Here is a 23492-nt window from a genome sequence, read left to right on the forward strand (position 1 = left end):
GAACCTGGAATGTTAGGTTCATGAATCAAGGCAAACTGGAAGTGGTCAAACAGGAGATGGCAAGAGTGAACATTGACATTCTAGGAATCAGCAAACTAAGATGGACTGGAATGGGTGAATTTAACTCAGATGACCATTATATCTACTACTGTGGGCAGGAATCCCTTAGAAGAAATGGAGTAGCCATCATGGTCAAAAAAGAGTCCGAAAGGCAGTACTTGGATGCAATCTCAAAAATGACAGAATGATCTCTGTTCATTTCCAAGGCAAACCATTCAAACCATTCAACCAAGGCACTCCATTCAACCATTCAATACCACTCAATATATTATGTAAACCTACAATTAAACTGGGGCTTCCCTGGTGGCTCAGTGGTAAGGAATTCACCTACCGATGCAGGAGACATGGGTTCAATCCATGGTCCAAGAAGATCTCCTGGAGAAGGAAACTGCAACCTACTCCAGTATTCTTGCCTGGGAAATCCCATGGATGGAAGAGCCTGGCAGTGCTACAGTCTATAGACTCGCAAAGAGTTAGACACCGCTTATTGGCTGAGCAACAACAAAAATTATGTTGATAACAAGTGTAATAGATACTCAGAATTTATTACTTTCTAATTATTTACTACATTTTACTTGCATTCATGCTCTTGAAGTTATTTGCATTTATTTTATCTGTATAATGGAAAGACTATATGGGTGTGCACTCTTCTGTACCCTATGTTCAGTGACATTAGTAACTTGAAATTGGCTACGGTGGAGTATTTACACCATGGAAATCAGCAAAGTCTAGAGATCAGCTACGCTTCCCCCAAGAAAGTTAACTATTAAACGTTTACTAACACACCAGAGCCCTTCAATGTGATCCACTGGGATCCGGTGTTTCTAGAAACTCTGTGACATGGTCACATGGTTCTAAGTCACTTGTGGGAAGGGACACCAAATCTTCTAAGAGAAACTCAACACTGAGAAGAGGAAGGGTGGGATGTTCTGGGACTGTGCTTGGGTGATATCACCCCTACTCTGCCTTGATCTCAGTCATACTGGGAACCCAGATGGGTCTGCCTCTTAACCACAGAGCTGTGGGTAAGGGGTGGAACCTCAGAGTTTGAACGTGGGGCTCCCTCACGGGAAAGACACTTGGAAACAAACCCAGACACCTTACTGTGTCCTGAGGATCCTGTTCCTGCCTTGCTGACCACCCCTCACTCTGCCCTCACTCACAGAGCATCGCCACACTGGCCACCAAGGCTTTCCAGACCATCCCTGCTCTTTCCCATGTTGTCCCAAGTTGCCTTCATCCGTCCTGGTTGCTGAATCTCCTCCACCTGAGATGTGGTTATTGCTGTTCAGTTGCTCAGTCATTTCCAACTCTTTATGATCCCATGGACTGCAGCACACCAGGCTTCCCTGTCCTTCACTCTCTCTCAGAGTTTGCTCAAGCTCATGTCCATTGAGTCGGTGATGCCATCGAACCATCTCATCCTCTGTCACCCCTTTCTCCTCCTGCCCTCAGTCTTTCCCAGCATCAGGGTTTTCTTTTCCAATGAGTTGATTCTTCCCAGCAGGTGGCCAAATTATTGGAGCTTTAGCTTCAGCATCAGTCCTTCCAATGAATATTCAAGGTTGATTTACTTTAGGATTGACTGGTTTGATCTTCTTACAGTCCAAGGGACTCTCAAGAGTCTTCTCCAACACCACGTGATATTGAAAACATCAATATAGGTGATTCTCTGTTATTCCTTAGATCTTAATGTTCAATGCTCCCTCCTCTGAGAAGTAGGTCCCAGCTGCTCCATTTAAAGTGGTTCCTTTCTCTGTCCCTCAAACCCAACCATCACTTCATTCCTTTAACTGTTGGTATCATAATCTGTGGTTATTTTCTCTCTTGGTTTGTTTACTTGGGCTCTCTGATGGCTCAGATGGCAAAGAATCTGTCTGCAATGTGGGAGACCTGGGTTTGATCCCTGGGTCAGGAAGATCCCCTGGAGAAGGTAATGGCAACCCGCTCCAGTATTCTTGCTTGGAGAATTCCATGGGCAGAGAAGCCTAGTGGGTTACGGTCCACGGAGTCACAAAGACTAGGACACGACTGAGCGACTAACACTTTCACTTTGTTTTCTTGGTAAATGTGTGTCTCTCCCTGGACAGGAAGCTCTCTGAGGGCAGAACCAGGTGTGACTGACTCACCTTTGCATCCTCACGGCCCAACACTGCACCTGGCTAGTGGGAGGCTGTCTGTTCCTGCTCGGGTTGCGTGATTAGAATAGGAATGAGTCAGTTGCCCTCCAGTCCCTTGCCTTTGATAATCTTGAGTCCGGGTGAGGGAAGAGCCAAAATAAAGAAGAGAAAAATGACAAAAGGTGGTCTGCCTTGAGGCTGAGTCAGACCCCAGAGGTCTGGTTAGGTGGAGTCGCCTGTGCAGCAGATGGCAGTCTGTGGGTGTTGATGGAGGCGGGTAGTTTGCTCATTTGATGTGATTAAGGCTCATGCAGGGTCCCAGCAGCCTGAGCTGGCTCTGGTCTCCTGAAAGGAGAAGAGATGGGAGGCTGGAGGAAGGTAAGAAGGCAAGTGGCCATTGCCACTCAGAATGGCTCATGGAAAGGACTCCTTGCTCTGGGCCCCTCTCTCAGGGAAGATACCCTGTCTTCCCCTAGCTGTAGTTCTCCTGTGGGGTGAGGGGTGCATGGGGCTGAGGAGACACACTGGCCTGCAGCTTGAAGCCCCTTCTCTAGAGCTTGTCTTTGTTGGGGCCCTGAGATGGCTTCCAGGCAGGCACCAACCTCTCCCCAAGGTTCACAGCAGGGGCGTGGACAGCACTTGGGTGTGTGGACTGCATCGTTCCCACAGAAAGGGAACATCGAGGAGGTGGGCTGGGACCCACAAAGCTGAGAGTGGGCCTGCATGAGGGGCTCCGGAGCCCCTGGGAGGAGCGGCCGGGGGCTGGAGCACGCGCGGGGGGCTGTGGGACTCTCTTGGCTCCTCAGGGGGAACCTCAGCTCCTGCCCAGCTTCCCACAGGCAAGCGTCCCAAAGTCTGGTCACCAACCAGCCGTGGCCAGGTGAGTTTCTGCGGGTGAGGCCCAGAAGGGAATTGCCTGGGGAAACGGGTGGCGGGTTACCCCATGCACCCATGGGACCTGCTCTTCCTGCAGTCACAGAGGAGGGATTTGCACCCACTCCCCACCTCCTCAAACCCCCTGGGTGGCAAGAACTAGGGTGTCCCCAGTGAGCGGCCCCAGAGGAAGGGAGTGGGGTGGGGGCACGGGGAGGGGACCCGGCAGGATTTCCTTCCCCCCCTTCCTTCTACCTTTGTCCTCTCCTGCTTCCCTCCCCACTGGCCGGCCCTCCCCTCCGAGAGCAGAGCGGGGGCTTGGGGAGCGGGGAGGGGGACCCTGGACAGGGCAGGGGTGTAGCAAGGGAAAAGGAGGGAATTCCTGACCAGAGGACTGGAGGCTGGGGCACTCAGGGGACAGGCTGGATGGGCGTTCTCTCTGAGGCAGCCCCCAGGTCAGGCACAAAAAGCTGGCTTCTGCCTGTGAGCGTGAGCGGTGAGCACCATCAGGGAAGCGCCTCGTGCCTTTTGCAGTAAGCTTTGGGGGAAACCCCGTGTGGACGTGAGCTCGTGTGGCAAAGGGCTCAGACATCAGGATCAGAAGGACTTGGGTTTGAATTCTGGCCCTGATTCATTCTTCTTGTGTGTGACCTTTTTTTAAATAGCAATGTCTTTTATTTTTTTTAATGCCATACAGTATATATAATTATACATATATTTATAAATTCACATGTAAATTTATAATATAAATTTATATAATGTAAATACATATAAATTTTTAAATAAGTGTATGATATAAATTTTATAAACATAAAATATATATATAGACATTTATGTATGTAATATATTTATATGATATATATTTCTATTTGTATATATATTTAATTTTATAAGCAGCTCATACATCTCAGTATTAGGAAAACAAGCAACCCAACCGAAAAATGGGCAGAAGACCTAAACAGACATTTGTCCAAAGAAGACATACAGATCGCCAATAAATATCTGAAAAGATGCTATGGGTGACTTTGAACAAATGACTTTGCTTCTCCATCTTCCTCAGCCTGCTTCCTTCCCTGTGAAATCCCTTTCCTCTCTTCTTCACGTCAATCGTGTCCTTCAACACTCTTCGAGGATGGCTGTCTTCAGTAGTTTTTCATAGATCTCTTTGTAGCCATTTTTTCTGTCCTTACTATTAGCTCAGATCCCGAGAACTGGTTGTTTTTGTTTCTGTTTTTTTCAAAAAGCAAAGGCCAGCTTTGTCAACAAGTAAATATGAGCAAGCTTTGTCACCGAGCCATTTTACCTGTTAGAGCTCATAGTGACAATAGTGACTGGTAGGTAGATAGACGGGTATGTTGAGGATGGAGATGTTAATGTAAGTTCTTCATTGTTGATCACCCTTTTACAACCACTGGAAAGATATGGCTCAGTATGTTTGGGCTATATACTCTGTGGTGATTACACCACCAAAGTGATTTCCCAGGCCCAAGTCTGATCGTGTTCTCAGTCACTCAAACATTCCCAGTGACCACCATTGCCCAGAGGGCCAAGCCTACACTTGGGAAGCAAAGCCACCACTAATGTGGCCCAAACATACACCTCGGCAGCTTCAATGCCTGCCTCCCCAGCCCTCTCCTTCTTTTGCCCACATGCAAGCCCCAGAGGAACGGATTTCCCACCTCCTGAATGCATCATGCACCATCATGTTTCCAAGCCTCTACACACATCATTCTTTGTTTTTCTGGAGAATTTCTATGCATTCAAACCCCAGCACGACTGCATCTCCATTCCCCTAGGCGGAGCTCTGGTTCTCTTCTTGCTAATGGGTGTAGAGCTTTACATGTCCCTATTAATGTACTTAGGGCTTCCCTGGTGGCTCAGTGATATGGAATCTGTATGCAATGCAGGAGATGTGGGTTTGATCCCCGGGTTAGGAAGATCCCCTAGAGAAGGAAATGGCAACCCATTCCATATTCTTGCCTAGGGAATCACATGGACAGAGAGCCTGGCAGGCTACAGTCCATGGGGTCGCAGAGTCAGACACGACTGAGCAACTAAACCATCACCACCATTAATGTACTTACAGGGTCTGGTGAATATTGAGGCTTCTATCGACACCAGTGACCTGGGAATGAAATGCCCAAGGTGTGGCTAGCATTCTGTTTATCTTTGTATCCCCAGAACCCAACAACAGTGATTGGCAAGCACTAGGAACTTAAGCAGGTAAATGAATATAGACCCATTTTCATGTGCTTTGTGTTATTTTCCCAAGAAAAGCAATTGCTAGTGTGGATTCTGGACTCAACCACCTCTGAATGCAAATCTCAGTTCTGTCACTTGTGAATGAATTTAGCCAGGTTGTTGAATGTCCCAGCTGCTTCAGCTAATACATGGGTAACAATATTAACCTTAAAGGGATGTTCGGAAGATTAAATATGAAAGTAAGCTACTTAGCAGTGCCAGGCACAAATAACCATCCAATGAAGGATGACTATAATAATTAGACCAAAGTGGCCATGTTCTCATGACAGACCCCTTTATGTGGAGCTGCACGTGGCTATGAGACAACCATCTTGGAACAGAGATGCTATTGGTACAGAATTAATCCATTTAAGAGTCAGACCATTAACCTTGATCCTGATGGCGCTGTGCCCAGCCTGATTGCATTTGAAGATCAGAGAGAAGACTCAAGTGGGTTAGTTGTCTAGAGGAGCAAGAAAAACCATTTAAACCAGGTAGCAGATCAGTGAATTATACCCTTCATTACATTTCGTATTGACAAGTCCATTGTTTCCTTGCTGTTGGCCTTCATGTCTGTCCTTGGTGATTATCCATAAACGTAACTGTTTGCATTTTCCAAATATGTTTGAATTTCACAAGTCATATATTTCCCGGACAAAAGCCAAAATGAAATCAACCCAGTCTTTGAAAAAGCAGCTGATGAAGGCATAATCCACACCTTTAATTAACATTGAGGATTGAAACAGTACACAGAGTGAAAATGAATGAATCGCTTAATTTTGTCTTTCTTGTACTTCACCTAGTCTCTCTTTACCCAAAACATCCATGCCACTGTATGACATATTTTTCAAAAGGTTTTATTATGAATGCATAGTTTTTTCATCAACTGCAGATTTTATTTGTGCTTAGAAAGCGTTCAGTTATTACCCTCAAGGAAAGTTAAGAGACTGCCCAGGTACTGACTAAGCCAGCATTCAAGGTGATCAATTCAAGCGTCTCGAGGTTGCTGCCCTTAACTTAAGCAGCTTGGCCTGACCACTTGGCTCAAGCTGCCAAGGAAATAAACCAGGACCCTTGAGGGTGTTTCATGCTGGAGTTGTATTTGCAAATCTGGTTTGGGAGAGGTTTTCAACAAAGGTTCCTTCCTCTGCTCCTGCTGCGCTGGGCTGGTTCAGTGCAAGAGGGCGACCAGAAGCTTCTGGAAGTCCCCAGAGGTGTCTGAGCGAACCATGTCAGAGAGAGACTTCTGGTACTTCTCTTGGAATCTGGCTTTTATCCCCTGAAGGTCCACCTGTAAAAGAGATGATAGCCAATGGGATGTTTATAGTGTTTTCACCACAAACACAGGCAGCCACTGTTCTGAGCACATTATTCTCACTTGCTCATTTATGCCTCAGAGCAGCCCTTGGAGTTGGAGTTATTCTTCCTATTTTGTAGCTGAGTTCTGCTCCCCAAAGGTGGCAGAGGTGTCTGTGTGTATGTTCCAGTACAGCTTGGTTTATGGACACTAAGACTTGAATTTCATATGACTTTATGTGTTACAAAAATATTATTTTTCCTTTGAGGTTTTTATACAGTTACTTTAAAATAATCACATTCTGATAATAGGGCTGTATAAAAATGAATGGTGAGCCTGATTTGACTTGCAGGCCACACTCTGCTGACTCTCAGTATAAAGTTAAGAAAACTGTCAACACAGTTTGAAATGAAGGCTTTTTTTTTTTTTTTTTGGTCTCTTATGCGCTGATCAGCAAGGATATTAGTGCCAAACAACAAAATTCAAATCATCATCAATTTGTAGGACTTAATTTTGAATCTACAATTGACCCTTGACAATACAGGAATTAGGAACACTGACTCCCAGGCAGTCTAGAATCTGTGTGTTGCTACCTCTGCCTCACAAATGAAAGAATTGGTCAATGACTCATACAAGGGCAGGAAATTGAAACAGTTTGAATAGAATCAGGCCTCAAACCTTAGTTCTTCTGATGCTACACATTGTGATCTCTGAGGGAACACAAGGGCCTCCCCGGTGGCGCGGTGGTGAAGGATCAGCCTGCCAGTGCAGGAGACCTGGGTTCCATCCTTGAGTTGGGAAGGCTCCCTGGAGAAGGAAATGGCAAGCTACTCCAGTATTCTTGCCTGGGAAATCCCCTGGACAGAGGAGCCTGGCGGGCTACAGGCCATGGGGTCACAAAAGAATAGATAACACTTGGTGACAAAATAACAAGGAAATACAAACTTTTCCTCACACTTAGTTAATTTAAAGATCTGTAAAATGAGAACACAGGTACTATTATTTATTGAAAAAAATCTGCATATGGGGGCACCCGCACCGTTCAAATCTGTGTTGTTCAAGGATCAACTGAAAAACTTGAAAAGGTACCATCTAGGTGCTGGAGGTGGAGAAAGGACTTAAGAAACACAAATAAAAAGATTGTTTTGCTCTAAAGACTCTTATAACCTAGTAAAGGAGATAATAGTTGTGCCATGGAAGATATAATTCCAGATAGAACACAGGGAGTCTCATAAAAGAAGCACAGAGCTCTCTTTAACCAGGAAATTTTGGGGGTTTTGTTTGCAATTTTGTTTGTTATCATTATTGTTTTTAAATTAGACTATATCTTGCTTTCTAGTGTTTGTTTAGTCGCTCAGTCGTGTCGACTCTTTGTGACTCCATAGACTGTAGCCCACCAGGCTCCTCTGTCCTTGGAATTCTGCAGGCAAGGATATTGGAGTGGGCTGCCATTTTCCTCCTCCAGGGGGTTCTCCCGACCCAGGGATCAAACCTGCATCTCTTGCATCTCCTACATTGGCAGGCAGATTCTTTACCATAAGTGCCACCTGGGAAGGCCTTTCTAGAGAGACCCACAAACCATTGCTCAGGTTTCTGGTTCTTTTTTTCTCCTACCCCAATTAGAGGGCCCAACAGGAGACAGAAAGGTGAGCAGGAGAGGGTAGGAGAGTGAGGAATTGTTGGAAGTGGATGGTGTGCAAGAGATCAGGCAGGTGGCCCATGTCCCCTGCTCCCTTGGCTGACAGGCTGCTTGGCTGGGGGAGAGGGGTGAGTGCAGGGACGGGATGGGGCTCTCCTGGGCTCCATTCTAGTATCAGGCAGCTTTGGGGGACTAGGGGATCTGGCCAATATAACTGTTTGGGCCCAAAGCATTCAGAAGGAATGGTCCCCATGTGGAGATGACCCAGGGCCTGTGGTCAGCCCTGAGCTAGGATAGAGCATGTTGGAATAAACACTCCATGCATGTTGGAGTGAACATGGCACCCTGAGGATCACTTGGAGAGCTCCAACCCCTGGGGTCTTTGGCATCCTCACTGGCATTTGTCACCAACCTGCTCCTAGGAGTGTCCCAGGATCTCCAGAGACTCTCACTGGGCTTGAGATACCAAGAGACAGAGAGACAGAGAAGGCAGAGACCTAGAGATATTAGGGAAAGAGAGAGATTCAGAGCAGCCAAAACAAAGTGAAGAGGGCGGCAGAGAGACTGGGGGAGGGAGCGAGGAGGAGGAAAGGACAGGGGCTTTAGGAAAGAAAAGGAAATATGAATCAATCGTGGAGGAGGAGAGAGGGAGGAGAAATTCCAGGAATAGAAATAAAAATGAAAGAACGGTCGTGTTGCTAAGTTATGTTTCAAAACAGTGTCAGATGTTAAGTATTATTTGTCAGAAATATGGGGGCCAGAATTTGGGTTGGTATCTCTTCCCCCTCATTTAACACGTTTTTGAGGGAAGATGTCAGTGGTTTTCAAGTTCCACTTCACTCTCCAAGGTCTCTCTGCTGTGGATGAAATGCCACTTCCCCTCTCCTCGGTAATTCCTCCTCTCTGTGGCCCTGTATTCCGAATCTGAGTCTTGACAGTTGTTTCCAAACTTTTTTGGCTATTCCTCTCCCTGGGCCTTTGTTATGCTCAGGTATTCTCAGAGCGGAGTGATAATGCTCCCAAAAGGGGCAAAATTGGTTCTTAGAGGCTGAAAAAAATCTGAATCTTTTAATGTAAATGTAACTATGTATATACATAAGGAACCTAAACAGATATACAGTGTATGCCATGCTAACATTTCTTGGAGGGGAATAAGGATTAGGAAAAAATGAAGTCTAAAAAGGTTCCCTCGTGCGAGGATCGCTAATTTTAAAGAGATTGGGAAACCTTGTCTTATACTGACGTGGTTTTTGTGCAGAATTGTGCTTCAGGGGTGTGTTTAAGGAAATAAAGGCCTAACTCAGGAGTCTGGAAAAGATTTGCAAAGTCTCTGCTGCTGGGTGACCAGTCTGTTGCCAAGTGAAAGTGTTAGTCGCTCAGTCGTGTCCAACCCTTTGCAACCCCTGGCCTGTAGCCCACCAGACTCCTCTGTCCATGGAATTCTCCAGGCAAGAATACTGGAGTGGGTAGGCATTGCCTTCTCCAGGGGATCTTCCTGTCTCAGGGATTGAACCAGGATCTCCCACGTGGCAGGCAGATTGTTTACCGTCTGAGCCACCAGGGAAGCCCTTAAAAATGAGCTTCGCTACCCAGACCAGCCCCTCCACCCCAAGCTCTCTGGAGGCACCGATGGCAGAAATAGAAGCTGCCGACTTCCCTGGGGGTCCAGTGGTCAAGACTCTGCACTTCCACTGCAGGTGGCATGGGTTTGATCCCTGGTCCAGAAACTAAGATCTCACATGCCCCGCAGTGCAGGAAAACAAAGACGAAAAAAGAAAAGACATAGAAGCCGCTCTCGTTATTGTATTTTTATAAAAAGAAACCGACTGGAGCCCAGCACAATGTCCTCTACAAAGTCTGGGGAAGCAAGGGCCGTCTCTGAAGATAAACCCTTAATAAAAATGACCTGTTGATGACATCCGTCGTGGCAAAACAAGAAGGTGGAGCCAAATGGGTCTTACCTCAGCCCGGGTCACAATGATGTCAATGAGGGTCTCCTCGTCGGTGCCCGCACCCTTCATGGACTTGTACAGACGGTCAGCAAAGTAGCCCTGGAGGTCCCGGGCACTCCTCACTGGGCAAGACAAAGGGAAAGAGAGCATGAGGCGGTCACGTTTTGTTCAAGAACAGAGAGACGATGGGGAGGAGCAGAGCTGACTGCCCTTGGAGCAGATGGAATCATGACCTTTGAAAGGCGCAGACTTCACACTGTTGGGAAAAGATCTGGAAGATTCCCCCAGGGTCAGGGCACCCGACTCTTCGACCAAGTCCCCTTTAGACACATAAGAATCTCTCCTATTCCCTGAAGACCCTGGGGAGGAGGAGGAGCGTTGTGGGCACCCTCAGGCTCTCCCTGCAATTTTCACAATTCTCACCAGCAGAAATGCCTTCTCATCTTTAAGAGAAATCTGATGCCAGAGTCAGTCTAGAGGGGAAACACAGTCGTGGTTTAGTCTCTAAGTCATGTCCGACTCTTGTGATTCCATGGACTGTAGCCCGCCAGGCTCCTCTGTCCGTGGGATTTTCCAGGCAAGAATACCAGAGAGGGTTGCCATTCCCTTCTCCAGGGGATCTTCCTGACCCAGGGATCAAACTCAGGTCTCCTGCACTGCAGGTGGATTCTTTACCGACTGAGCCCCCAGGGAAGCCCCCAATGGGGAACACAGACTGGCCAGCAACCTCTCCATAGTAAAACTTGGTAATCTTGAAGACTGATTCAGTTGCACTGTGATCCTCTGGCCTGCCGTGCTAAGCAAACTTCCTTCCCTTCGTTTTTCATCACTGGGTTTTAGGTGTGAGCTTTATCTCTGAATCTTTTCTGAAATCCCCACACCCTTCATCGTGTGTGGTCTGGAATGTGGGCTTGATGAAATATTTAGTCCTGTCTACACAGCATCTTCCTGTGATGCTGCTAATTGCTCTTTTCGAGCCCTGCCCCAGTCAGAAATGAACGAAGTATGATCTAGTCTACAAATGAACAAAGTATGGTCTCTATTCACCCATCAGGGAATGGGGTGTACCTCTGCTCCTAGGGATAAATCTTGGTTTGTCCCCCCTCCTCCCAGGTTCATAGGAGTCTAACACTTTTGGGGAATGAACTCTTTTCTGTTTATGTTGTTGATGTTTTGCCTAGAACAATGAACATTTTTGATGTTCAGTTCAGCTCAGTCGCTCAGTCATGTCGATTCTTTGCAACCCCATGAATCGCACACCAGGTCTCCCTGTCCATCACCAACTCCCGAGTCTACCCAAACTCATGTCCATCGACTCAGTGATGCCATCCAGCCATCCCATCCTCTGTCATCCCCTTCTCCTCCTGCCCCCAACCCCTCCCAGCATCAGGGTCTTTTCCAATGAGTCAACTCTTCGCATGAGGTGGCCAAAGTATTGGAGTTTCAACTTCAGGATCAGTCCTTCCAATGAACACCCAGGACTGATCTCCTTTAGGATGGACTGGTTGGATCTCCATGCAGTCCAAGGAACTCTCAAGAGTCTTCTCCAACACCACAGTTCAAAAGCATCAATTTTTGATGTTAGGGATAAGTAACAAGTAATTGATGCAGCATAAGTGTGGAATGCACATCCTTACCATGTCCTGTAATGAGAACTCTTGTTTTCTAGGTAATTGACAATCGGATTGATGCTTGCAAGCCAGGGGGAGGAACAGAACTAGAAAAGCAGAGTCTAGCTTGGGGGTCTGTCTCCTTATTTTTTAGGTTATGTGGTAGCCACCAGAGTGTCAGTGGAGAAGCCCAGACCCAGGCGTCTGAATCCACAAGCTGCTGAATTGGTGGTGGTTTTGGGGGTGAACCTGGCAATTTGAGAAGCAGCGTATCTGAGACTCACTGTGGCATCCCCCTCCCAGGCGTTCTGAGCTGGTGACCTCACAAGATTTTCCTGAGGACCCTCTGCCACGCATTTGTATTAATTGATGTTGAAATAATCATCTGCCTGGTGTCAGTGTGTTCTGAGCCTATGCTGGTGGTGACTTCTCCCTTGAATTCCTTCTTCCTGATATTTTGGGGAGAAAATTCCCAACTCTGCTGCTGTGTACGGGTTATGCCTGGTGAACAAGCCCTGCTGTTCACAGCTGCAGGAATGCCCCAAAAGTTTGGATGAGGCTAGCTTGGGAGAATTTCCCAGACAGCACAGTGGTAAAGAACCCGCCTGCAAAGCAGGAGTCACAGGAGATGCGGGTTCGATCCCTACATCGGGAAGATTCCTCAGAGGAGTACATGGCAACCCACTCTAGTATTCTTGCCTAGAGAATCCCATGGACAGAGGAGCCTGGTGGGTTACAGTCCATAGGGTCACGCAGAGTCAGACACGACTAAAGCAATTTAGCATGCATGCTCACACAGCTCAGGAGGATATGGGAATAAAACTGTTTGTGGCTGTGGGTTCAGGGCAGTCAGATGCCCTGCTGTGTCCCCTGCTCCTCTGGGCATGCAGAGGAGGGATTCTCAAACTCCAGGGAAAGTAAGACAACCACTTGGAGAGCTTGTAAAGGTGTGGCTTTGGGCTGAATTCCTGCAAGTTCTAAGTGGGTGACCTGGACTGGGACTCTGAAAACTGCATTTTCACATCTCCTTCCCCCAGGTGGTTCTGATGCAGGGTGTCATCAGACCCCACTTTGAGAACAGCTGTTCCAGAGACTGTGAGCATGGGGAACCGTCTGGTCTCATAAACACCTCCTCCTCAATTTTAACTTCACACTGGCATCTTTACAAGTTAGGCAGGAGCAGGGTGGGGAAGTGTCTAGAGAATTTAGTTATGGAATCATGTTCCACTCTCTTCGTGGTTCATTTTTAAGGTCTTTTCTGATTCCTCTTTTATTTGCTGCCAGGGGAGTCCACCTAACTACTGCATCTCACGGTCCCCCAGCTGTCGGGATGGGCCCCTTCCTTCCTCTCTACCTGCTTTGCTCTAATTGCTCTTATCTGTGAGCATTTGTGCTACTGCACGTGTGCCCAGTCATATCTGACTCCTTGCAATCCTATGGACTGTAGTCCGCCAGGCTTCTCTGTCCATGGGGATTTTCCAGGCAAGAATACTGGAAGGGGTAGCCATTTCCCTCTCCAGGGGAATCTTCCTGACCCAGGGATCAAACTCGCATCTCTTGTGTCTCCTGCTTTGCAGGTGGATTCTCTACCTGCTAAGCCATCAGAGAAGCCCATTTTTATCTTTACTATAGCTCAGTCCATTGATTTGTGTGTATTTGTCATAACCTTGATGCTTCTTAAGAAGAGGAACTGGACCTATTTCCCTCTGATTCCCATGCCTGGCACAACCCGTGGCCTAGGCAGGTGCTAAGTAAATGTTACAAACTTGAATGGTTTTATTACCATTAATACTTAGTATCAATAAAGACTGATATTAAACTTCTGACTGAATTCTGATGTTTTCCTAATTCTTTACAACTGCAAGTACAGAAAGGATTTGGAGCCTTGTAACTGGGTCATGAGTAGATCTCTCTGTTTACTTGAGACACTCATCCTTAAAATCCTAAGGGCAGTCATCTGTGTGTATCCATAGTGGGACAGGAGCAACATTAAGGATGCTCAGGCCTCTGTATTGGATCACAACAGCAGAGCTGCTAGTTTGAATGCAAAATGTTGATGGATTAAAAAAATAATCAATCGCTGACATTGCTCCCAAAAGTCCCATTAAAAAAAAAAAAGCAAAACAAAAGAGTTTGGCAGCAAGAGGACATTTTTTAGCTTCCAGGGGCTGTTTTTTGGTTCTTCCTCTTCTTCTGGGGATATTCTCTCCATTTCTTGTGCCATTTGGGATGCTGCCCTGGCCTCTGCGCCACCGGAGTGTGGACAATGGACAATGCCTTCCTTCCAGGACTTGCAGACATGAGAAAGGAGCCTGCCAGTCACAGCCCAGTACCCATCTCTCTGCTATTTCCTGCCTTACGGGCAACACCTGGAGAGAAGGGCCTGGCGTTTGCTTGGCATGGCCATGATCTGGTCTCCTCCCCCTTGCTTTCTAAACAGACCTCATTCATTCCAATGCTGAAGGGAAACAAATGGAAAAGGTCACCCTCGAGCCACCAGGCACCTGCGAAGACTTGTTCACGGATCAGAACCTGAGTGTTTTCTAGTGTGTGTCCTGTGAGCCCATGCGGCCCTGAGACTAGACAGTGGTCCCAGGCTGCTGATGGTTGAGGCTGGGGACCCTCAGTCCTAGTGGGGCCGTAGTGGATGCTGTGATGTGCCCCAAAGCTTCTGTCTTCAGGACCGTGGCACTCAGGCAGTGTTACATGCTGGCTGCTCACAGCTGAGCAGCTTCTCAGGAGGGAGGGGGTGACTAGGTCATATGCATTATGAGTCAAAGCAGGCAGGTGGCTTCCCCAAGGCTGCACGTGCCCCGTGGGAGCAGCCAGGCAGCTGCTTGGTGTGGGGTGCGAAGGCCTGGGACCCTTGCCTCCGCTTCAGACATCCTGACTTCAGGGCTTCCTGGGGACCAGAGAAGTTCCAGTTGCAGCTGCATCACACCCATTCTCTCCCTTCCCAAGGCTGCTTAGATGTGTTGTGGTTCCTAGACTATTACCTGAGGTCTTCCTGAACACAAACCTCTGTCTCTGTGTCTGGTTCCAGGGAGCCTTACCGAAGTCAGGGGCTCTCCTGGCTTTACTTACCGAGCGTTAAGTAGGCCTTCTGCAGGTCTCCTGATGTTTCTGCCTCAATGGCCTCTTCGATGTCTTTGCCGATGAGCTGGAGAGAGAAAGTCTTGCTGTTAGTCCAGCTTTTGCTCTTGGCCATGGTGCACTGGAGGCTTGTTCCTCCATGAAAAGACTCACCCAGAGTTGGTCATGCAAGGACCAAGGAAACTTTGAAACTCCCACCTGGCCTCATCCCTTGCAGGGCTGGGGGTGGTACTCCCCCACCATTCGAGTGGGGACTCTCATGGCCGAGGGAGATTTGACCACTAATGGACGTGACCCCAGGCAGGACCACTCCCTCAGCCTCAGTTTCCTCCTCCATAAGAATCAGGGAGTGGAAGAACAATAATAAATACCGAAACAACATTCTTTGTGTTTCTATAGTACTTGAGTTTCCTGTGTGTTTATAAAAACTCTTTCCATTTCCAGGTTTTCAGGAGGCTGGGTTATAATCATCGCCTCCATTGTAAACTGAGACTGGGAGCTGAGGCGGCTACAGTCTGGGCGACACAGGTAGAGGCCGTGAAGTTCGCGGCAAGGACTTGGTCTAATGTTTCTGATACGATGGGGCTACGTGGGCTAGGAGTAGGGTGGGGGACGTGTAGGGGGGCTGACCATGTCAAATGCCAATTTCCTTCCCTCTGGGGAGACTCCGAATGATCTTATATTTACCCCCAGCTCGCCTACCATTCTGCTAGCATTACACATTAGGTTTCCTTCCAAATATTTATAGAAGCTGAAGTTTAGAGTAAATTGTGACCACACTTAGCACAAATACTGCTTGGTCCAAACTCAGGGCAGGCATATAAAGAGAAAGAAGAACCTTCAGGTTTGGGAAATGCAGTTAAGCATTAGAAATACTGAAACTTCTTTCCTAGAAATTATCTTTTGAGGACATGACACAACTGTGAGTCTATAAATAACCGGGGCCTTTGAGGACACACCAGTGGAGCTTATTCTGAAAATCCTGGTAAACAACATATTCTTTGTGGTGGGAGCACGACGGATGCAGGGGAGGAGGGTCTGTATTTAACGAACCCGTCGCTTGATCGCCTCGTCATAGTTGGCCCATCTAGAGGTCTGGTGTGGAGTGGACCTAAATAAGATGGGAGTTGGGTTGGGGGGCTTTCAGTCCTGTCTCTTTCTTAGCTGTCCTCAGTTGTTTAGGGGTTGGATGCGGGAGCTAGTATTTCAGCAGAAACCGCTCTCACTTTCCCATGAACAGCGTTCTTGTTCTGTTGAAGGAGGTTGTGTTACAAAAGGAGATTGTATTCACACAGGTCTGTGTTTACTTAAAAAAAAAAAAATCCTCACACTAAACCACTTTCTGTTTTTATTAATACAGTGTTTTTAAATTTTCTATAGCATCTCAGTCTACACAACAGATAAAAGCAGGAAAGCAGAGCTGTTCTAGGGAGGCGGGGGAGGGGTTCCTGACCCCAGCCCTAGACGCCAGGTTCCCACTCTCTGAGTCTCATCGCTGCCCATCTCCAGGGGGCGCTATTTATGGGCTACAAGGAGATGGCATTGTCCTTTCTTCTCTGCCTGTCTCTTGACCCTATCCCCACCTGATAGCTCCCAAAGCACCTCTAGAGGCTCCACTGAACACAAATGGAAAACAATCCACCGGCCCAAGATACTAGGACTCTCCTTTGCAAATGGCATGCTTCCCACTGGAACACTTAATTCTTAGGGTGCTCTTTGGACAAAACCAGGTTTTGTGATCTCAGTACAAAAACACATGGCCAGGGTGGATTCCAGACAAGCCTCAGAGGCTTCTAGTTTACCAGGTAGCATTGTCCGTGGAGAGATTATTAGAAGAATAGGGGAGATTATTTTTTTCTTTTAAAACCAGTGCCCCTGATTGACCACATGCCCACAGCAGAATCATAGGCACTGTGGTTTTAATTATAAAAGTTAAAGGGCTAAAAGCTCTGGAATGGGCTTAGAAAAACTTTGGAAAGGGAGGGGAGAAGTGATGAGGGGTGCGGTGGGAGGAAGTGACCTGGGGCTGAGGATATGTGTACCTACAATTTATACTGAGCCCTGTTTGGCACGTCATAACTCTATAAGCCTCTCATGTTTGGTAGACTTGTGAAGAGTAATAACTTTTCATGATGCAGCACAGTTGGGAAGCTTTGTTGTTTGGGCTGGGATTTCTGACAGCATCAGCAGTTAAGATTCAAGTTTAGAGGACAAATCAAGGGCAAAGTTTTTGTGCCAAAAATTAAAATTCAACTCTATGCCAGCACAACCTATGTCACATAATAGACTTCAATGATCTGACTCTAGCATATTAGTGCTTTTAGCCAGAGACCATGAGAAAATTTATGGAGCCAGATTCCCAAGATTATGGTCATGGTGAACCCTCAAAATCAGTGATAAAGATCAAGATGAATGATGTTCCAGCAAGGTTTTTGGAATAGGTGAATAGGTATTAATAGCATTTTAAAGCTGGTTTCATGTAAAGAATCCTCAGATCAGTAGATTATCTTATTTTCCATTTGAGTTACAGCTGTTTTTTGATGCTGTTGGTTCACACAGGGAGACTCCTACTAACTGCTAATGTTAGCTGAGCACCTACTGCATGCCAAGCACTAAATGCTTTAAATCTGTTATTCATTTAATCCTTACTGACTCTGTGAAGCAGGTGCATTATTATCCCTATTTTACAGTTGGGGAAATTGAGGCACAGAACCCTTAGTAATTTGCCCAGTCATACAGCTAGTAGCCTAGAGCAGACTTCTTAAACTTTAACATGCTTCAGGATCTAGAAGATTTATTAAAACACAGATTGTAGGACCCCAACCTCAGGGAATCTGATTCAGTTGATCCAGGGTGGGGATTAAGAATTCTTGTTTTAAGCATGTTCTCAATTGATACTGATTCGGCTGATTCAGGGTTAACTTTAAGAACAATTGGCTTAGGGAGTATCCTTAGATCGTCAGTAACTCATGTGTACACACACGTGCACACACACATGTATGTGTGTTTCTATAGTGATGCCCAATGACAACCACCCCAGAAACTCCATCCATGGCCCCTGTCTAATGGGAAGAGGCTCTAGGTCATGGAGAAGGCTTCCAGCTCAGGCTACTTAGCTCCAGGCCCAAAGGCCAGGGGAGTTCAGGGTGAGCTGCCTTTGATCAGGACTCTGGGCACGATTTGAAAGCAGAGGACCCTAAAGGCTTATATACAGTAATGATAAAATTCCAAAGCTCTCTTGTCTTTTCATCTGCTGGCAACACATCGGAAACGCTATTCTGAGTGAGGAGCGGCCAGCTCTAGCCGAGGTAGGAGCTCAGGCTGGGGAATCTTGGAGCTCTCATCCACTCTCTGCTACTAGCTTACTGTGTGGTCCTGATAAGTTACAGATGGCTCCTTACTCACAACAGACTTCCCTTGTCCAGCAGTTGTGGGTAACAATGGCTCTTCAGCCTACATTCGAGTTACAGTATTGTTGTGAAATTGAAATGAGACACAGGGCACAGATGTGCTTTGAATAGTTAAAAACACTCCACAAATAAAAAATACTAGACCCCAAAATATCTGATATTCCACAAAAGCCTTCTTGGAATTAAAGACTGATTTTCAGGGAGGGACTAACTACTAAGTGCCTTGAAATAGCTAACTCACCTTGTTGGCTTAAAATGATCATCAGATTTAAAAATAATTGTATAAAAGCAATTTGTACACATCTTTTCAGGAACGTATCTCTGAGGTATTATTGTATCTGTCTCAGGCACTGTCTAGCCAATTGTCAATTGGAATAAAAATAAGGGCAAACATTTGTATGCTTACTACAAGCCAGATACTGTCCTGAGCCTTTTATATTCATCTTATTTTACTCTTAAAATAATCCCATGAGGTTGGAAAGATGATGTTCAGGCTCTCTTTTCACAAATGAGGATGGAGATGTCTGTTCACTTGTTACAGTAAAACCAGGATTTGAACCTGGGCCCTCTGACTCTAGGGCTTTGCTCCTAAACTTGACCTGCTGTCCTGGCCTCTGCTGCAAAGTGGAGTTTCCCAGCCTCAGCACTGCACTGGGGCCGAATGGGTGCCTGTTGTGGGGAGTTGTCCTGTTCATTGTGAGATGTTTAGTAGCACCCCTGGTCTTGACCCTCTAGATGCCAATAGCACTGTTCCCCCCAACACACCTGGTTATGACCTATTTCCAGACATGATTGAATAATCCCTTGTGCGGGCGCGTGTGTGTGTGTGCTCAGTCATGTCCAACTCTCTGTGACCCTAGGACTGTAGTCCACCAGGCTCCTCTGTCCATGGGATTCGCTAGGCAAGAATATTGGAGTGTGTTGCTATGCCCTCCTCCAGGGAATCTTCCCAACCCAGGGATCAAACCTGAGTCTCTTGCATCTCCCGCATTGGCAGGCGGATTCTTTACCACTGCGCCACCTGGGAAGCCCCAACTATCCCTTAGGGTTTGCAAAATTATCTGTGGTTGAGAACTACTGTTATAAAAGACACCCCCCGCCCCTGCTCCCACCGCTCAGTTCCGTATCCCAGATCTCGGCTTCTTTTAAAAATAACTTGAGACTCTGTTACTGTGTGAACTCCTTGCCTTAGTGCTGAATCACTTACAGTTTGGTAGGCTTGAAAGGTGGCTCGTAACTGCTTGTGGCTTCTCTTGGCCAGGAGTTCATTGAAGGCAAGCTCGTCCGTGCCCCAGCGGCCTTCCCCTGCCTAGAGGACCGGGTGCAAACATTTTGAAAACAACTTTTGCAAAAAAGACCAAATATACACAGCTGTGACCAGGCCTCACTTACAGGAAACAATAAAACATACACTGAAGAGAAGTCAAATTGATTGACCTAATGCTTTCAATTTCTAACCCACAAGTATACCTCACCTATCTATTTATATTATTTATACATCCCCTTGCTCCAAAGTGGATCTGAGGTGGTTAACCCCAGAGTAAAAGAATAGAATAAGCAATTCTTTTAGGTTCACGAAGACAGTATAGAGGAAAAATACTTTCAAGATCATACTTATTTCCCAAGTAATTCCAGGTCACATAAAAGAAAGACATAATTGTTGAAAATCGCGTTAAATGAAAGAAAACCATTTGCAGGGACTGGCACGCCTGCACACTTACGTCATACAGCTCTTTGGCGTCCTGCCCAGCTAGGTCTTTGTCCACATTGTCTCCCTCATCACGATTAGCCTCGAAAAATCAACACGTTGTTATTAACTTGAGTTCCTGCTTGACCACAGAAAACAAAAAAGGGAAAGTCCTCGAGAAGGGGTGATTTCAGAGCGGTGGCCTGAAAATTAGACTCAGCCTGGCAAAGTGGCAGCACTGCTCTTTGCTGCCATCTTTTGGGCACAGCTGATAAACAGAGTAGCTTCTGTGACAGCACATTTTTCCTTTCTTTTTTGTAGAAACCAAGGTCACTCACAAAGCCGTCTGACCTCTAAGAAACTCATGATGTCCCCGAGAATGAGTCTGCTGGGAAGCTATCCATTTTCCTTCCAAAATATCAAGTTGCACCTCTCAGGGTCCCCATTCTGAAGAACTCGGATGTTGGTCATGGAAGGTCTTGGAGGTCTCACGTAAGCCCTTAGTGGCAGGTGGAATTCTAAGGTGACCCCGATGGCCCACTCTCTTGTCTGATCCCCTCCCTTTGAGTGTGGGCAAGACCTGTAAACATGGTTAGGTATCACCCCTGCGATCGTGTTATGTTTATGTGGCACCAGGGATGTTTGCAGATAATTAATGTCCCTAATCCGTTATCCTGGGTAGGTCTGAGTCAATCAGGTGAGCTCTGAGAAGTCAGAGATGGAAGAAGTCAGAGAGATGAGCTCACACTGGTCTGGAAGAAACCATATAGCCATGCTCTGAACTCTCTCTGCGGCCACATAACAGGGGACTATGTAGCCTCTAGGAACTGAGGGTCTTTTTAGTTGACAGCTAGCAAGAAAACAGGAACATCAGTCTTACAACCACAGAGAACTGAAATCTGAAAACGGCCAGTGAGCTTAGGAGAGGACCCCAGGCCTCACAGGAGATGGCAGCCCTTGATTCCAGCCCACTGAGACCCTGAGCCAAGGACTCAACTAACCTGTAACAGGAGCCCTGGCCCATGGAAGCTGCTAGATCATAGATCCTAGTTGTTACTAAGTCTGCAGTAGTTTGTTATGCAGCAGAAGAGCATTTATATAGTCTTCCTGCTATAGCTCAAGCTTACTCTGTGTTCTCTGCTGTCAGTCTCTCCACATGGAGAGTAATCAGAGGAAACACACAAAGCTCAGAAAGATGGGTGTGTCAGTGAGAGGGCAGAGGCCATCTGGCTGGAGGCCCAGGGGCTGCATCCTCGCAGGGACAGTTCTGAAAAACCTGCTTTCCTGGCCAAGTGGTTCCTACAGGCCTAGACTCAGGGTGAATCCTGGAAGTTAATTGTATCATGAAAAGGACCCTATTTGAGGTCAGATGAGTTGGCTCTTGCTCCCGGGTTATGTCTTACTATGTATACACCTAGAGGTTCCTCACTGGCAAAGTGAAATGGCAATGCTTAATGAGATGACTCACTAACAGAAATGGATTGTAGACTGCAAATGACAAGGTAGATTGTTACAAGGGGGAAAATCTCCGCTGAATAATTTCAGAAGAGCTGGATGGACAGAAGACAGGTTGGTGGTTCATCCGTAGCAGGTTAATAAGAGAAGGAAATGTTTATTATCTACATTGTCTTTTACATCATGGTCGCATGTTGCCAAGGGCTATTTCTCAAGATCATAAAGCAGGTGAGACCTCTTTACTCTTACCTGTAGTAGGGAGACCAGAATTCTTTTTAGGTTTCCACTTGTATCACCTTTGACATCTGATTCAAGGCTCTTGTCAAACACTTTAGGGGAAGAAGAAAGGAGGAGAGGAAGCAAATTTAGTTTCCCAGAGGTAGTCTGCAAGAAGCATTCTTTATCTAAAGTCAGAACAAAAGGTCACTTACACCTTTGGTAGGCCTCTTTAATGGCAATGATTTCCTAGGAAAGATAATAAAAAAAAAAATCAATACTTCAGAGCAGGGTTCATCGATAAGATAGGCAGACACCAGCCAAGATAAGAGGCAGAGCCTGTTTCTGGACACAGGGTGCCTTCATGACTTCCTCCAAAGGGGGCAGTCCCTGAAGGTCAAGGTCCAAGCCTAGAGCAAGTCAGCAAGTCCCCGACTGTGTGGAGATAAGGGGTTTCCCTGGTGCCTCAGGTGGTAAAGAATCTGCCTGCAGTGTGGGAGAGTTCAATCTCTGGGTCAGGAAGATCCCCTGGAGCAGGGAATGGCTACCCACTGCAGTATTCTTGCCTGGGAAATCCCACAGACAGAAGAGCTGTTGGGTCACAGTCCATGGGGTCACAAAGAGTCGGACACGACTGAGCGACTAACACACATACACAGCCTTAGTTAAAAGAGAAAGCATTACAGCTAAGCTTATTTAGTTTTTAAAGATTCCTGGATGTGGGTCATTTTTAAAGTCTTTATTGAATTTGTTACAATACTGTTTCTGTTTTATGTTTTGGTTTCTTGGCCATGGGAGATCTTAGCTCCCCTAAGATCGAACCCACACACCCTACACTGGAAGGGGGTCTTAACCACTGGACCACCAGGGAAGTCCCTAAGCTAACATAGTCATTCACTGCCTTCTTGCTCCATCTCACTCCCCGTCCTCCCCCAGGGAGCCAGTTTAGAAATTCTGTGCATATTTTCCCTTTGCATTTGTACATATATGTTTGTGCTACTGAAAATATATAGAATTGTTTTGTGTATGTGTTTAAAAACTGGAATACTGTATGTATTTGTTCAACTTATTTTTTTCACTCAGTAATAGGTCTTTAAGGTCCAGCTACGCTTACGCACAATTAGTCACCTAGCATTTTTTTTTTTAAATGGAGACAAAATGTTCCATCCTACAGCAAGCCCCAGTTTATTTAGCCAGCCTCTGACTGATGGACATTTAGGCTGTTTCCAATTTTTCTCTACTTCAAACAAGGCTGCACTCAGTCAACAATTTGCTATGTACTACAGCACAAGTCTCTCCCTAGGGTGTGTGCTGGGAAGGACTGCCTTACAGGCACATGCCTCCCTGATAAAACCAATGTCATAATAAAGTGAACTACATGAATCTTTTGGTTTCCCAGTACATGCAAAAGTTACATTGATGTATATGTACGGTTGACTCCTTTTGCTGTCCACCTGAAACTATTCCAACATTGTTAATCAGCTATAATCCAATATAAAATAAAAGGTTAAAGAAATAAAAAGAAAAAAGTTATGCTGACACTCTACTATAGTCTACTAAGTGTGCAATAGTGTCTGAAAAAACAATGCATATACCTTAATTTAAAAATACTTTATTGCTAAAAAATGCTAGCCATCATCTGAGCCTTCAGCGAGTCATCGTCTTTCTGCCAGGCGAGGGTTTGAAATATTGTGAGAATTGCCAAAATAGGACACAGAGACAAGAAGTGAGCAAATGCTGTTGGAAAAATTATGCTGATAGACCTGCTCCAAGAAGCATTGGTGCACACACTCAGTTTGTAAAAATGCAATAAAGTGAAGTCATAAAGCTGTGTGTGGT

At 46.3% G+C, this 23492-nt stretch overlaps 1 protein-coding gene across 1 annotated transcript in view; it reads right to left on the bottom strand.

Moving 5' to 3' along the window:
• Positions 1–5998: 5998 nt before the first annotated feature.
• The window catches only part of ANXA13 (annexin A13), a 55352-nt gene continuing 37858 nt past the window's right edge, over positions 5999–23492 (bottom strand). Inside the window, exons 5-11 of the mRNA XM_065903205.1 lie at positions 21869–21902; positions 21687–21766; positions 20017–20085; positions 19503–19604; positions 14877–14952; positions 10192–10304; positions 5999–6585 (exon numbers count right to left, since the gene is read on the bottom strand). Coding sequence (XP_065759277.1) covers positions 6466–6585; positions 10192–10304; positions 14877–14952; positions 19503–19604; positions 20017–20085; positions 21687–21766; positions 21869–21902 — 594 coding nt within the window. The 3' untranslated portion in view covers positions 5999–6465. The remainder of the gene's footprint in view (positions 6586–10191; positions 10305–14876; positions 14953–19502; positions 19605–20016; positions 20086–21686; positions 21767–21868; positions 21903–23492) is intronic.

The sequence above is a fragment of the Muntiacus reevesi genome, chromosome 12, assembly GCF_963930625.1.
Source record: "Muntiacus reevesi chromosome 12, mMunRee1.1, whole genome shotgun sequence".
NCBI lineage: Eukaryota > Metazoa > Chordata > Mammalia > Artiodactyla > Cervidae > Muntiacus > Muntiacus reevesi.